The following is a 14,926-nucleotide window of genomic DNA, read 5'->3' on the forward strand; positions in this document are numbered from 1 at the left end:
AGCTGAACAAAACAAGAAGTGTAAGAGAGCCGGTGAGGGAGGGTTGTTGAAGAATGCTGCTGCGCGTCACGCTCAGGCCAGCGCAAAGTGGGATACAGTCAGCAAAAAAAGAAAGAGCAACATATGAAGGATGGAGGGAGAGAAACAGCTGAGGGAGGGAGATGGATAGATACGGACGCCGTGGCTACAGCGATCAGAGTCTGTGCACCATTTATTTGGCAGCAGATTAGAGAGACATGCCACATCTAACACTGTCGGCGATTACAGTGCGCAATTTTCTGTGGTGCCCCTCCTCCCCCACTACCATCACCACAACCACCACCACTGCTTTCATTCCCCCCCCCCTCTCTCAGTACTTGTCGTATATCCCTGTCAGAGCTGTCAACAAGCGTTGGTCTTTTATCTGACAAGCCTGCCTCTTCCTCCTGACTTTTTCATTAGAAGACAGCCTTTTATACAAATTTGATAGAAATAGGAAGAACGGGGGGGGGGGGGGGGGTTTGGGGGTTAGTGCAAAGTCGAGAAGAGCAGCTAAAAAGGAGTGAACAAAACCGGAGAACGCTAGTCTCCCCCTTTTAGATTGAATGCTGAATAATTTAAAACAATACATTTTAAAGGTTTAGAAACTGTCTTTTCCTTCCATCTTTTCACCTCCACCAGAAGAGACACTAGCATATTGCTCCTCTTCTCCCTTTCCTCATGCTTTTGTCGGCTAAATGAACTATCAGATTGAATTTAGTTAGATTTGGGAGGCCTGCTTGACAGGCATTAGTTACCAAGCATATTTTTACATTCATTCAGAATGAGACGCTCGGGATTTTGCATAAATTCTCATTACTTTCCCTGTTTCTAAATTGCATTATTTTATCCCTTCTGCTGCAGCAACGCCTGGCTTCCATTTTGATTGGCCACCTACTTATCTGACTAAATGGGCTGGCATATGGGTGCAGGTGAAGTAATAATTGGAACAATTTTTGTAACTTGTTCCATTCTGGGGTTGGGAAGGTCAGCCAACACCTGGCTGAACTGCATTAGGTCATGTCTGCGTTTAATTGCGCTAAGCCTTAAGTAATGGCAAGCCATCTAGTGGATCCTGTGTAACCACTCTAATTATTTCCTGTCTGTCCACTGTCCACCAACCAGTCTTCTTCTCAATGCACAGGAGCTTTATGAGGTGGGAGCAGGGACCAGCAGGAGCTCCACAGCATCAGCTGCCCTCTGATCTCAGCCCCAGCGCTGCTGTCGTCTGTCTGCTCTTTATATTCCACCTTGGGGGCTCCTTGTCTGAGCCTGTGAAAATGAAACCCTGCCTCTCTGGGAGGTCTGGGAAAAGAGGAAAGGTCTCACTCATGGACTCACCTCACTGAGCTGCTCCTTGGAGTTGCTCCTGTTTGGTCGACTGAGTTCCTGCAACGTTTCTTCTGTGCTGACCTTAACTGGGCGCAGTGCCAAGGGTTTGATCTGAAGTACACACAGAAGAAGAGATCATCTTCAAATAATTAATTAATCTAATTAACTAAATACAAACTGGACATACAGCTTAGGAAACATTTACCTGTGGTCCCTGCAGAGGCATTAAAGGTGTGGGAGACTCGTTTAATCAATACATTTGTGGTGGTCTCTAGTAGGAATGGTCATACTTTGGGGGGGGGGGGGGGGGGGGGTTGGGGGGGGAGCCCAGAAGTGTTTGCTTCAGGAATTAGCAGAATGCTACCATAGGAGAGCTGAACAGGACCGGATTTGGAGTCTTATTTCCTGATATTTGGACATCTCTCCTCTGATTGGATAACAGCAACACAACTCTACCACTGACTCAGTTAGCTCTGCAACGTTGATGTTTTATATCCACAAGTAACGCAAGCCTGAAGGAGTTCTGCTCTGTGGTGGAGTTGCTAATGCTAATGCCTAGCTTCTGTTAGCAACAACGTTCTCTGCTGTTCCCTAGATGCTATACCAGTAACGGCCAGATGGGCGAGTCCATGAATGTTAATTCACAGTGTGACGTAGATCTGTGAGGCTTTTCTAATCCTGGAGTTTCACTGTCTATTTTCTATCAGGAGCTAATGCAGGAGATAGGTGTAGGAGACTATTTGTATCATGTTCAGCCTGCTTTAAAACTCATAGTGACTGTTTATAATCAGAAATAATCATTAAAGAAAAGGGTTTTCAGTGTTCCGCACCTTTAAAGGGATTTTTCATACTTTAAAGATGAAAATAGTTTGTCTGAACGAATCAAGATCAAAGCAAACTGTTGCTGTCTATCAACTAATTTTTTAGAAAGGTTTTTAAAATTCCTACTGAACTTGAATCCTGGAGAGACTAAGAGATTTATAAAATAATGAAGCCAACCTCCTAATCTGACAGCATTCTGTTTACTTTAGCTTAGCATAAGCAATGTAACTGAATGGTGTCAGCATTTCAGTCATTCAATTCAACCATGTCCTTGCACCTTGCAGCGGCGGTTTACTGCGGTGCTCTGTTGTAATGTACTCCCAAGTCTTTTTAAATAACTTTTGTGTTCCTTACTATTATTATTTACTGCATCCCATTACTATTTTGTTTGCAGTTGGTGATAATTCAGGTCACTGAGAAAAATTAAACGATCATTAGTCAATAATTTTCCTGACTTTTTCACAACTGCTAGCTGTTACCATTAACAGGGGCAGCAGTTGTTCAGGAGGTCAAGCAGGTTGTTCAGTAATTGCATGGTTGCAGGTTCTATCCCAGCTCCTGGCAGAGAATTCTGCTTTTGTGTCCTTGGGCAAGACACTTAACCCTCCCTGCCTGCTGGTGGTGGTTGGAGGGATCTGTGGCGCCAGTGTTCAGCAGCTTCACCCCAGGGCAGCTGGGGCTACTCTGTAGCTCATCACCATCAGTGTGTGAATGTGTGTGTGAATGGATGAATGATACATGATAGTGTAAAGCATTTTGGGGTCCTCTGACTCTTTATCATAACTATTATTGTTTATGCTAAGCTACAGCAGACAGAAAACTGCTAGATTAGGAGGGTGACTGGGCTGGTTGCAAAATGGGTTTTCCAGCTGATCTGACTCTAGGGAACATGGCAACAGACTAAACTCCACTTAGGGGTGGATAAAAACATTCATCAAGCTCTCTAAAATGGCAGAAAGGTAGTTTTTGTTTTTATAAACATTGTACATGACAAGAGACAGAAAAGAGGTGTTGATATGCACTAAAGTTAACAAATTTTATGAATTTAGCCACAAATACAAATGTTTTCCTGATCTATATCTGCTAAAAGATTTGATTAGTATGGCTTTGGGATAATTGATAGTGCCTGTGTCTGTACCAGATCGGCTCGGGGTCCTGCGCCTGCTGATGACATCACATTACGGCAAATCCACTCAGCTTTCACACTTAAGATTTGGAAAAACATCAGCAATTGTGTTAATAGATTCTTGTTTGTTACCGCCTAAATGTTTTCTTTATAATTGTAATTTGTTAATAAAACACCATATTGTCTTTGTTTTGTAAAGAATGTGAAACAACATACAACCAACATCAGACTGCCCAAACAACAGTTCTTATATTTGAAGCCATATCTCTTTGTATTAATGTGGAGTTCCTCGATATTTTTCCTTAGTTGTTATGTAAATACATTCATTCATTCATTCATTCATTCATTCATATTGCTTGTTGTCTTTTCAATAAAGTTCTCATATTTAATTTTGCTCTATTTCATCTAAACCAAGAGCTTCTGAGGGTCAACGTTTATCAGTTGATATCTGCTTTTATTTAACATTTTCTTTGGAAACTCAAACATGTTTTCTCTGAAAAGTGTTGATTTTTGGACTACAGGACTACAACCGTTAAGACTACAACTGTAAATTCATTCTAACCAGTCAAAATCATCATTGTCAGCATGCTAACGTAACTTTTACGAACGTGGTATCGTAATTTGCCTAAGTCTTACGTTCAGCCAATCTACTGCAACGTAACTGGCAGACGCAGGACCCCGAGCTGATCTGGTACAGACACCTGTATTAGACGGAAAATGTAGATGGGGAAACGACTGACTCAGAAAAAGCTGGTCTCTTCTATCTCTCAGAGAAAATCAGCATTCACAGCCTTGGCCATCTTGGCTTGTGACTGCTTCTTGCCTTATAGAAGCTAACCATTAGCAATAGCAGCTCCACAACATGGCGATGCAGGTTCTGGCTTTTGTTATTTGTCGACAATCATCAACATAGCATTTTTCAACAAAGAAAACATATTTTACAGCTTTATGAGTTTTGTGGCGGAACGCAGCAGAATAGTAACGCTGATGTTAGCCAATCAGAAGCCAGATCTCATGAAATTATGAATAAAACTCACAAAGTTATTAAACTCTATTAAACTTCTACCCCCTGACACCGGAGGACATTCAAACTAGAGATCACAGAAAAAGTGTGAAAGTATGAGACCTTCAGAGTTCCTGTTTATTTTCATTTTATTTTTAATCACGAGCATCAGTTCATTACATGCACTGATCTTCAAATGACTTTGAAACCAGTTGTCTTCTAATCACCTGAACCTTAAAATGCTTCACTCGCTCAATGCAATAAATCATAGTGCAAAGGACATAAAGCCAGACAGGTTACAGTATTTTCCTGGTTTCCTAGACGTTCTTGTCTCTTTATTTTCTGGTGTGACTCATCGTATTCTTTGCCTATGTAAACTGTGCTTCCTGACACAGCACAACCACAAATCCTTCAGCTGACTGTAAATGAGCCAGAGTCTTCCTCCCTTTGATCTGATAGCAAACAAAATGTTGTTCTAGAGCCATGAAGTTCTGTTTCTGCTTGCACTTTGGACAAATGCAAACTGGGACAGACTGACAGTAACACCTGGAACATGACCACCCATATCTTTATCTAAAGTTACAGTAATGTGACAGCAGATTCCTGGATTGGTGAGCAATTCCACCTTCATCGCAATGACAGCTGGTGCAGACCCCCCCCCCCCCCCCCCCAGTGACTCATCCTTGCACATGCTGGTTATGGAAGATGAACGAATGAGTAAATGAATTCTGCTTCTATTTGAATAAAAGATTTTTACTAATTTGTACGATTAAAAGTCTGAGTGCTCTCTGACCCATGTCATTGGTAACCCTGATGCCAACATGGATGGTTTGTTTTATTTCGGTCTATCACGCCCCACAGTTGGCATGCGTCCAAACTCTCAGCCAGATGGGAGGCTGGCAAACTCAGCAAGTAGGACTCAGGGATGGTGCAGGAGTAGCCAATCAAAACGGCCCATGCTGCTTCACCACCTTGGAGTACAGCAGCGATGGCCGCGGGGGTGTAATCCATTTGACTAGCAGTGAGCATGTAGTAGCTCCCCTGGTGGCAAGTGTGGTGTCTGGCCCTAGTCTCCTGATCTCCACTGTAATTTAAGCAGATCACTGCTACAATTAACCTTTCCTGGTAAATATCAATTATGGCCCCCGGCTGGGCTAGAATTAAAAGGGTCATCAGCTAATCTGACAGGTCCTGTACGCTACCACCTGGCTAGGAAAGAGGGTGGGAAGCTGGGCAGTAGAAAGAGAGAGAGTGTTTGTCTACACTTGTGCCCAACTGCTTACATGCCAAGTAGACACAACTCCCTTTTAATTACTGTGCTGCTGCCAGGGCAAGCCTGCTGATTGGCTAGGGGCATAATGGTGGACTTAGGTCAGTAGTGACAGCATAGGGGGTGGGTGGGATGAATTTGGAAACAAAAAGGGGTGTGGTTGGGGGGAGGGGGGGTGTACTACCTAGAAATCAGAATGCAGTGATGGAAGGAAGAGGGACTTGGCAGGTGGGATTAATCAGGTTTGACTTCCACATCTACCCTCCTCTCCCTCTGGCTCGCTCAGTTTCCCTAGACTAGCTGTCAGCCTAATCAGTTCTTGAATCTCAAAATAGAAGGTGGCCTTTTAGATTTCCTGCTTGCAAGCAAAACACAAAGAGAGCAACCCTCATTGGCAGGCAGGCAGGCGAGCACATCTGCAGAGACAGAGCTTCGAGGTACAGTCTGTGTCAAGTGCTGCCGCTGATTACTTTGTTTACCCAGCATCAGTGTTACTGACAAATTCCTCAAGACACCCAAAGTGTTTCCATCTCCTTCAGGGCCCCAGGGTTACATTACCCAGTCTGCAATCAATTTGGCAATTGATCAGAGCACAGTTTCTAATTAGGCATCTAGGTTAATGATGCAGTGTGCAAGGACCATTCCCCATGTTGCAGTTCAATGGGACAGAAGAGCAATTGATCTAGGCAAGAATTCACCGTCTCTGACAAGAGATTGGCAACCCTGACTGCCTGTGATTATTTAGGGACTAACTTCCTGCCTGGGGAGGTGTCTAATTGGCCCTAAGCTCCCAGATGCACAGCTGTAATGGAATGTTTTTTCTTTTCTTGTTTTCTTTCCACACATTAATATTAAAAGAACAACCCGTTTTCTCAAATGGTGACATAGATCTGAGGCAAAACTTGTCCAATGAAAGCTAATTCTTTGTCAGGCGTATTGGATAGGCTTGAGGGAACACATTTCAGCCAATCATCATTTCGTGAGCAGAAAAATCGAACAAACCTTAGGTTGATTTTCATTGGATACATTACGTCTACAGATGTATGTCAAGTAATAATGAGTACGGCTAAGTGAAGGCCTATGTTTTACATACATTATGTACTGGAAATGAGGTCTATTAGTCTTGGTGTTGAATGTGTCTGCGGTCTGTCTCTGGAGGCTGCTCCTCTGTGCTCTTTAATTATCTGCACAGGACCCTCCAGCATCTTAATTTTCCCCTTAGTTGAGTAATTCTGGCTGAGGTCTACTCATTTATAGCCTTCTAACCCTGGCTTAAGTTACACGGACCCCCTGCGTAGAAATGCCTTGTCTAGACAGCAGTGGCTTACAACATGCTAGGCTTGGCTAACTTTGCTTTCCTTTTAGTCTTCCTCACTGCCCTTGCAGTGTCAATCAATCTGCAGTGTGTCAGCAGGGAGCTGGCTGGAGGCTGGCGGGAGATGCTTTGTTGTCCAGCTTCTTTGATCCTCCCTCCTTCTTCACCTTGCAGGGGTTTCTGGAGGGGCATCAGAAGCTTGTGTGGTCTCCCACCTTCTTCCTCCCCGGATCAGAGAGGCTGTTAGTTCTGACCTCACTTCTCTCCCCCTCTTGCTCCAGCTCCTCTCACTCTGACTTGACTCTCCTGAGCCAGCCATCACCTGTCATTAGCGCTCAGGGAAGCTGCGCCTCCGTCTCGTCCCAGTGTCGATCCTCATTACTCCAGGATCTTGGACCTTAACCCCCACCTGCTTCTTCCTGTCAAGCTCTCTTGATGTTCTTCTGCCTTGCTCCGCTCTGGGTTTCCCAGGCACAGGACATGGTGAAGGCATTGCAGGACGTGCTGAAGATGACGGATAAAGACAATTTCTCTAATTTGATCTGAAAAGTGTCCTGCGCAAAGGACCCTCACCTCTATTAACCCAGTGACAAGCTGCTGCCTTTACTAAGGGAGGCATCAGCGGTCTGTGTGTGGATGTGTGTGCCTACGTGAGAGAGGTCGGCCCAATGGTGTGGCAGGCGGAGGCGTTTGGCAGAGCTGGGCTGCGGCACCAGCTCAATCTATTGGCTCATTATCCCCCACGCCCAAGCTGGGGCACAGACAAGTGCACTTTAGGGCCACAGGCCAAATTGATTCATCTGCCTTCATTTTCTTCAGGCTCAGAAGTGGCAGCTGCTCGGAGGCTGGGGGGGAAGGAGCTATAATATGGTGAGAGATGGAAATGGCAGAACCAGAGTTGAGGTGGAGTCGGGTAAAGAAGGGATTCATGAAGAGAAAACAACTGTTCCTGGCTTTGTTCTCTCTTTATGTGTCATATTCCTTCTCCGTCCTCCCTCGCTCTCACACTCCTTCACTTAACAGCCCAAACAACACATCCCTCCGTTGAAATTGCTATCAAGACATGCATTTACTCCCCCACCAACTCCCAAGTTGGAAATTAGCCCAAGGATAAGCCTGTGGATTTACAGCAAGGAGAGCAAATGGATTTTTGCTTTTATTTTGATGAGTCCCACTGCATCAATTAGGCCTTTTTAATCATACATTATTCAGAGGGTTTGATTTATAACAAATGCCTATTAGAAAAGCAACCTAGATAATACACGCGGCCTAAAACACTCCCCTCCTGCACTAGGAAGGGAAAAGCATCCCATTTACAAGCTGGTTTACAAATCACAGCAATATGGTGTTTTCCATTTCGAGCAAAGACAGCAGCGGCAAGAGGGAGCAGATGAAAAGCAACAATGCGTACAAATAAAGTATGGTGTGAACAAATTGGAGGGTGTGACCTACAAGCCGTTTGGCATTTGTCCTCTTTACAGAATTGTTATATAGAATGCTGCAGCGTGTAAAGCCAGAGGGGTGGCGCCCGCCACTGCCCAACATTATAACAAAGAAGTCAACCTGAAAGCGGCGGCCTGATTCTCTGCCAACAGGGACCTCGGAGGAGCCGGAGAATCCCACGGGACAGCATCTAGAACAGATGAACTGGTGAGGAAGAGCACTCCCTCTGGGCCCCAGGTCTCTGCAATCACTCTCACCATATGCCTCCAATGGGAATGAGGGAACAAGGGGGAAGGGGAGGTGCACCTGCTCCCAAACACAAAACCATCCCTTAGCACCTGTCCCCAGGGTACACCAACAACAACACACACACACACACACACACACACACACACACACACACACACACACACACACACACACACACACACACACACACACACACACACACACACACACACACACACACACACACACACACACACACACCTCACCTGTCAGCCAGAACCATAGGAACTGTATCTGTCCTGCACTGATAAGCACAAGACCTCAGAGCAGAATCCTCCCCACACACACCCCTCCTCACCCTTCCTCACCCTTTCCACTCCCACTCTAAGGAAACGACTTCTCAAAGCTACCAATTACAATTAGGCCAGTCGTGTCAAAATGCTAAAACTGTTATTGGAATCAAGCGGGGGAAATGTCCTGGCTCTGCGTTTGGCTCCTTGTCTCAGATGTCGTTTACATGCGGCTCTAACTCTCGTTTATCGTCTACAAATGCACCGCTTTGATTTCTATGTACATTATTAGCATTGACAGTGATTTGCAAAATATTTATGCAATCCTTTAAAACATTATGTTAACTTGAGGGACTGTATTGATGCTTTTTCTAACTTGCATGATTATATGCTAATGACAGTGAACTTTGACAAGCATACAATCAAGAAAAAAAGCATGTCCAAAGGAAATTTTGGTCCATGCTGATAGAAATGTTATGCCTGCACTCAGTTTGCTTTTAGTGAGCATGAGAGAAAATGATTAATTTGTTCATTTTCAAGTATGTAACTCTGAATTTGTTAATTATCTCATCAGAGTTTGCAGACACAATCAGCCATTATGAGGAAATGTGGAAAATAAAAATCTAATTCCCAACCACTAAAAGGCTGCAGCAGAGAATAAACAATAACCAGTAAAAATGAGCAAAATAATATTTAATATTTGTGCTGAGTGCCTTTCCATCCTCCCATCTAATTCTGTTTTCACCCCAATTCACATCAGTCCACAAACAGGTCAACCTGTTTTTATTGCTGGTTTAACTTATGGTGGGCTGCATCTATCTCTGCTTCATGTGGCCACAACCCTTAAATAGAGAGAGATAAGGCGGGAGTAAACACTCTTATCAGGAGTCTGTCGCTGGGACAGATCAACGGTCCAGACAGATGTCGAAATGATGGAACGTCTGACTACAAACAGTTTTTCACAACTTGAACTCACAAATTGGCTTCACCTCAATGGTAACACTGCTGACTGCAAATGATGAGGACGTTGGAACGACGGTCCAATCCAATCACGACCAAGAAGACGTACATCAGCCTTTTTATTGGCTCTTTAACAAGGAGTTAAGTGAAAAACGTACAATAGAAATGACAATCCTAGATTTGACCAGAGTCCAAATACACTCCAACAGCTCATGTCTGTTTGCTCTTATGTCTCACTTTGGCTCTGATAAGGCTTCATCTCTTGGAACGATGTTGCGCCGATCCACGCACAAAAACGGCCGTTCTCCTCAGCCGCTCTGACACCACTAATTAATTTTTAACACTTGAAAATGATCTTATTAGCAATCGAAAAAATTACAATTCTGGATGTGCAACATTCACACCCTCTCCCCAGTCTGCACTTGATAACTTTGTCACCCTCACACGTACTTTAAGAAATGTTTAATTTCCTCTAATGTAATCTGAAATAATTATCAGCTAAAGCCGACATAAGTGCTGCAAAAAGGCTGCTTTTAACAAGTCCACCACACACACACACACACACACACACACACACACACACACACACACACACAGAGAGAGAGAGAGAGAGAGAGAGAGAGAGAGAGAGAGAGAGAGAGAGAGAGAGAGAGAGAGAGAGAGAGACTAGCTGTCTTTCATCACAAGATAATTTAAACACTGAAGATGAGATTTGAGGTAAAGGAAGTGATGAAGCTCCGTGAGTTCATGACAGATTATTAAAGGGCTCATTTTGTTGTTGCTTTTTAATCTGACCAATAGAAACAGACATAAGCACCAGTTGACCTATCGGATTGTTTTTCTAACATCTTGAACAAGTAGGTAACATTTGTTTCAAAGGTTTAAGAACAAGGAAACGAGTGTTAGCTTAAATCATTTATGATAAACTCACCTTTTAGCAAAGTTGCATCAAATAGAAACAGAACTCCATCAGGCAGCTAGTCTCTTCGTTTCTTATAAAATCTGTATTAATAAATGACATTTTGACAATAACTCTTCATTTATATGGTCCATATTCCCTCAGCCCTAAAGGCCAACACATCATATAACAGAGCAAAGTACTGACATTTTAAATGTGGCAGAAACAAACAGGATATGACACATTAACACCTCGACCAACAGATACTGATGAAAGCACTTCCCACAAATGTGCTTCTTCTGCTGATGATGATGTCAATATTTGATGTTTAAAAATAAACTCAGACAACTGGTCATGTTTGTCTGTTCTTTAAACCACACAGACGTGTTTTACTAAAATACCCATGAAGATTGAATGAATCCCAACACACCTCCTGTGTTCAGGGCCATGTTGGCCAGCTTCTATTGTCTGATGAATAATAAACATATTTCCACACACAGCATTAACAACATGTCACTTTACTCAGAAATCATTATTGGAAGTTATTCTTACACCAAAATCCATCCAATCGTTTTCTAAACCTGTTTATGTGGACAGGGGCCTGTCCCATCACTCACTGGGAGAAAGGTGGGGTCTAACCAGGACCAGTCACCAGTCTGTCACACAGAGACACTCAACCACTCACACCTCAAACCTCCATTTCACCCAACAAGCCTGTTTTTGGACTGTGGGAGGACACCTGAGAAAACCCACACATGCACCGGGGCAAACACCAACACTGAAAGCTCCCCGCTGGGTTTCAGATCATCAAACCTTCTCGCTGTGAGGCAATGGTGCTAAACAACCGCTCCACCGTGCAGCTCAACGCCAGCATGGCTCAAACAGGAAGGGTTCACAGAAAACCTTAGGGAAATTCATCTAGTTAGACTGAGTAGCTAGTAGAGTTCCCATAAAAACAAGAAGCCAGCTGCAGCATCGTTTAAAAATGGCAGCAACGCAGAACCACTCATTCATCCTCACTCTCTCATCCTCACTGCTTCATCCTCAGTAGTGTCGTCGGGAGTGACTGCCTATCTCCAGAGGCTGGGGACGCCCTGAACACATCTCCTGTCCATCAGAGGGACATTTGCAACCAGTCACACACACACACACACACACACACACACACACACACACACACACACACACACACACACACACACACACGCACGCACGCACGCACGCACGCACACACACACACGCATGCACGCTTCCTCCCTCACTCCGGGGATGATTTAGACCCACCAATAGCATGCATGCTTTTGTTCTGTTGGAAAACGTTGAAGCACCCAGAAAATCCCACACCTGCATGGGGAGAACATCCTAACTCCATGCAAAACGCCTAAAGCTGGGATTCAAACCTGCAACCTTCCTGCAGCGAGGCACCAGTGCTACCAACTGCACCACCATGCAGTCTAGAAAAACACAATATACTGATTTACCATCTGTTTTAAGTGTTGCTCACTTAATGTTGAAAAGTGAAATCAATGATTCAACTTTGTGTTTTATTCCAGTTGCCAGAGCTAATCTGCCAAATTTAGGAGTTGGACCACATCTTCCGGAAAAAAAACTTTAGAAGAAAGAGATAAAAAAGGAAGAAGTTTAGAGAGAGCGTCAGACAGAGAGAGAGAGAGGGAGAGAGAGAGAGAGAGAGAGAGAGAGTGAGAATGTCTGCAGGCTGAGTGAGAGTGCGAGAGGCTGCCAGAGTGCTTTTGGCTTTTTAATAGAAGGCAGATGCAACACATGTAGAGAGTCGGCTTCAGCTCGTCGCGGCTTCCCTCTGATGTCTGAGCTCTCGGAGCACACATTCGGCCCTTGGAAAACTTCTGGGACGTTATCTCCTGCCTGCACAGCACACACTGCTTGCAAATTCTGGAGGAACTGTTGAAGTTAGTTGAAGGAGGGTGTGTGTTTGTGTGTGTGTGTGTGTGTGTGTGTGTATTCGTTCTTGTATGTGTGGTGAAATGGAAAAATGCACAGGACCAACAGTTTGACATGTTTTCCCTTTTGCTTCATTTAACTTGAAAATAAACTTATAATCAGATGTCAACTTGAAAGATTTGGGCTGAAATAAAAGGTTTTAATTGTCACTAACAGTCAGCAACACAACTCAGGTGTGTTCTAGTGGGTCTGTGTTGTTGTTGGTTCATTTCAAGATCCTGGTTCTGGTCTACAGGGCCTTACATGGACAAGCACCATCTTACATCGGTGATCTTCTCAGTCCCTACACCCCCAGCAGGTCCCTGAGGTCCAGTGACCAAAGCCTACTGGTTGTGCAGCACCAGGCTAAAGACCAAAGGTGACAGATCATTTGCTGCTGTGGCCCCCAGACTCTGGACCTCTCTCCCCCTGAGCCTGAGATCAGTGGACTCAGTGGTCTCCTTTAAAAAGCAGCTGAAGACTCACCTGTGCAAGCTGGTTTTGGTGTGACCTTCATCACCCTCTCCTTGTTCTGCTCTCCCCACCTATTCCACCTTTCAAAAGGTAACGGTGCAAAGTAATTCATTCTAAATATATTTTTTATATTAAAAAAGTTTGTATTTCGCTAGGTGGACGTGTGTCAGTATGTAGGCGTTTGCGTCTTGTAGAAAACACTTTCCAACTTGATTTTTTAAATTTGTTTTAAAGTCCTTACTAAACTCTCTAACAAGGAAAGTCACTGGTTTACAGAACCAGTGGTGATGAAATGCTTGAATTTTGTTTTCTGAATTATTTCTTTGAGATAATTTATTGTTTTTAATCTTAAAGTTCTACATTTCTTTATTGAAACCACAAATCTTTCAGAATGCTTCAGATTTAGTTTTTCTTCACATGAAAAGTTCTGGAGTAGATTTTCCCTCTTTGACGACGCTAGAAATGTTTTATACTAACCTTTTAGGGTCGCTGGAGCTCCCTGAAGGTGTCAGCAGCCAGCCCGAGGTTTTAATTAGCCTTATTGGCAAACCTTTGAATAATTTAATAGCTTCATGGACTCCAGGACCACAGCTGATTGACACATTGATCCCGCTCCATTTCCTTTGGCTGTCATTAACCATCATCTTATTTTGTTCTCGTTCTGCTTTAGGAAAATAAATGATGTTCAGGAAAACACAGCTGCTTCAGCGACTCACTGGTTGTCGGGAGAAACTTAATGGTGTTCGTAATAATGAAGCTTTACAAAACTCAGTTCTTGGTCTTTGTGCCAGAATTCACTTTTTCGGCTTTATTCAGTCACTGAAAATAAAGAAATGTGTTTTAAATTCCCTACAGCAAACACAAACTTTGCTTTCTGACATAAACTCTTAAAATCTCCACGAGTCAAGTAGGAGGTCAACAGAGGTGAGAGGAGAGAGGGCTGAGAAGGAAGATGTGGACACTGGCCATCTATAGCCTGAACAGTGGTGTGTGTGTGTGTGTGTGTGTGTGTGGGGGGGGGGGGGGGGGGGGGGCTTGAGAGTTGAAGTCTGCAGTCATATAAAAGAGCTTCTACACGTCAGATAACAGAGAGGTGAGACAAGGACGTTCAGGAGAATCAATGGGAGGAGAGAAGGGAGCAGAACAGACGCCATGCAGGAGGAGCCCTCCTTCCTGTCGCTTTAGTGTTCGGCTGTGACATTTGCCTCGTTGCTGTCAGCTCCATCACTGCTGATAGGACCAGAAAAGACAGATTGCTGGAGGAGTTTAAAAGAGAGGAAGGAGGACATTTTGGCGGAGGAAAAGGATGAAGAGCGGAGATAAGATGGTTCCAAAGCAATGGCTTGGAATGGAAATCAGGTCTTGGAGAGGGAAAATAAAGTAATGACGAAAAGCAGATGGAATCAGCCATAGACATGACAGCATCCAGCCTGGAGAACGCAGATCTACGGCTTCTGCAATTACAGGGCTGCATTTGCATCTATATGATCCCTCAGAATGCTGACATGTGCTGGAATCTGCCTTGTGTGTGTGTGTGTGTGTGTGTGTGTGTGTGTGTGTGTGTGTGTGTGTGTGTGTGTGTGTGATACCTAAACCTTGGTAAATTGATGTTATTATATAATAAAAACCCACATAGTGAACGACTGTATGGAAGCTAAAGTAAATGACGCCTCAGTGATCTTCAAAAAGTGACATTTGGATGACTTTCAGTTATTTTATGAGTAATTTAAAGCCCTTGCAAAGTTGTCATAGTATTTATGAACATTTCTAAACCACTATCCAATATCC

General features: G+C 43.9%; 1 protein-coding gene across 8 annotated transcripts in view; it reads right to left on the minus strand.

Annotated features, from left to right (window-relative positions):
* fbrsl1 (fibrosin-like 1) overlaps window positions 1–14,926 on the minus strand; it is a 356,228-nt gene that overhangs the window by 169,027 nt on the left and 172,275 nt on the right. For all 8 annotated transcript variants that reach the window (XM_054731281.2, XM_054731279.2, XM_054731286.2 and 5 more), the window contains exon 3: window positions 1,360–1,461. In XM_054731281.2, the coding sequence (XP_054587256.2) occupies window positions 1,360–1,461 (102 nt within the window). The remainder of the gene's footprint in view (window positions 1–1,359; window positions 1,462–14,926) is intronic.

This window comes from Nothobranchius furzeri, chromosome 17 (genome assembly GCF_043380555.1).
Source record: "Nothobranchius furzeri strain GRZ-AD chromosome 17, NfurGRZ-RIMD1, whole genome shotgun sequence".
In the NCBI taxonomy this organism is placed as follows: domain Eukaryota; kingdom Metazoa; phylum Chordata; class Actinopteri; order Cyprinodontiformes; family Nothobranchiidae; genus Nothobranchius; species Nothobranchius furzeri.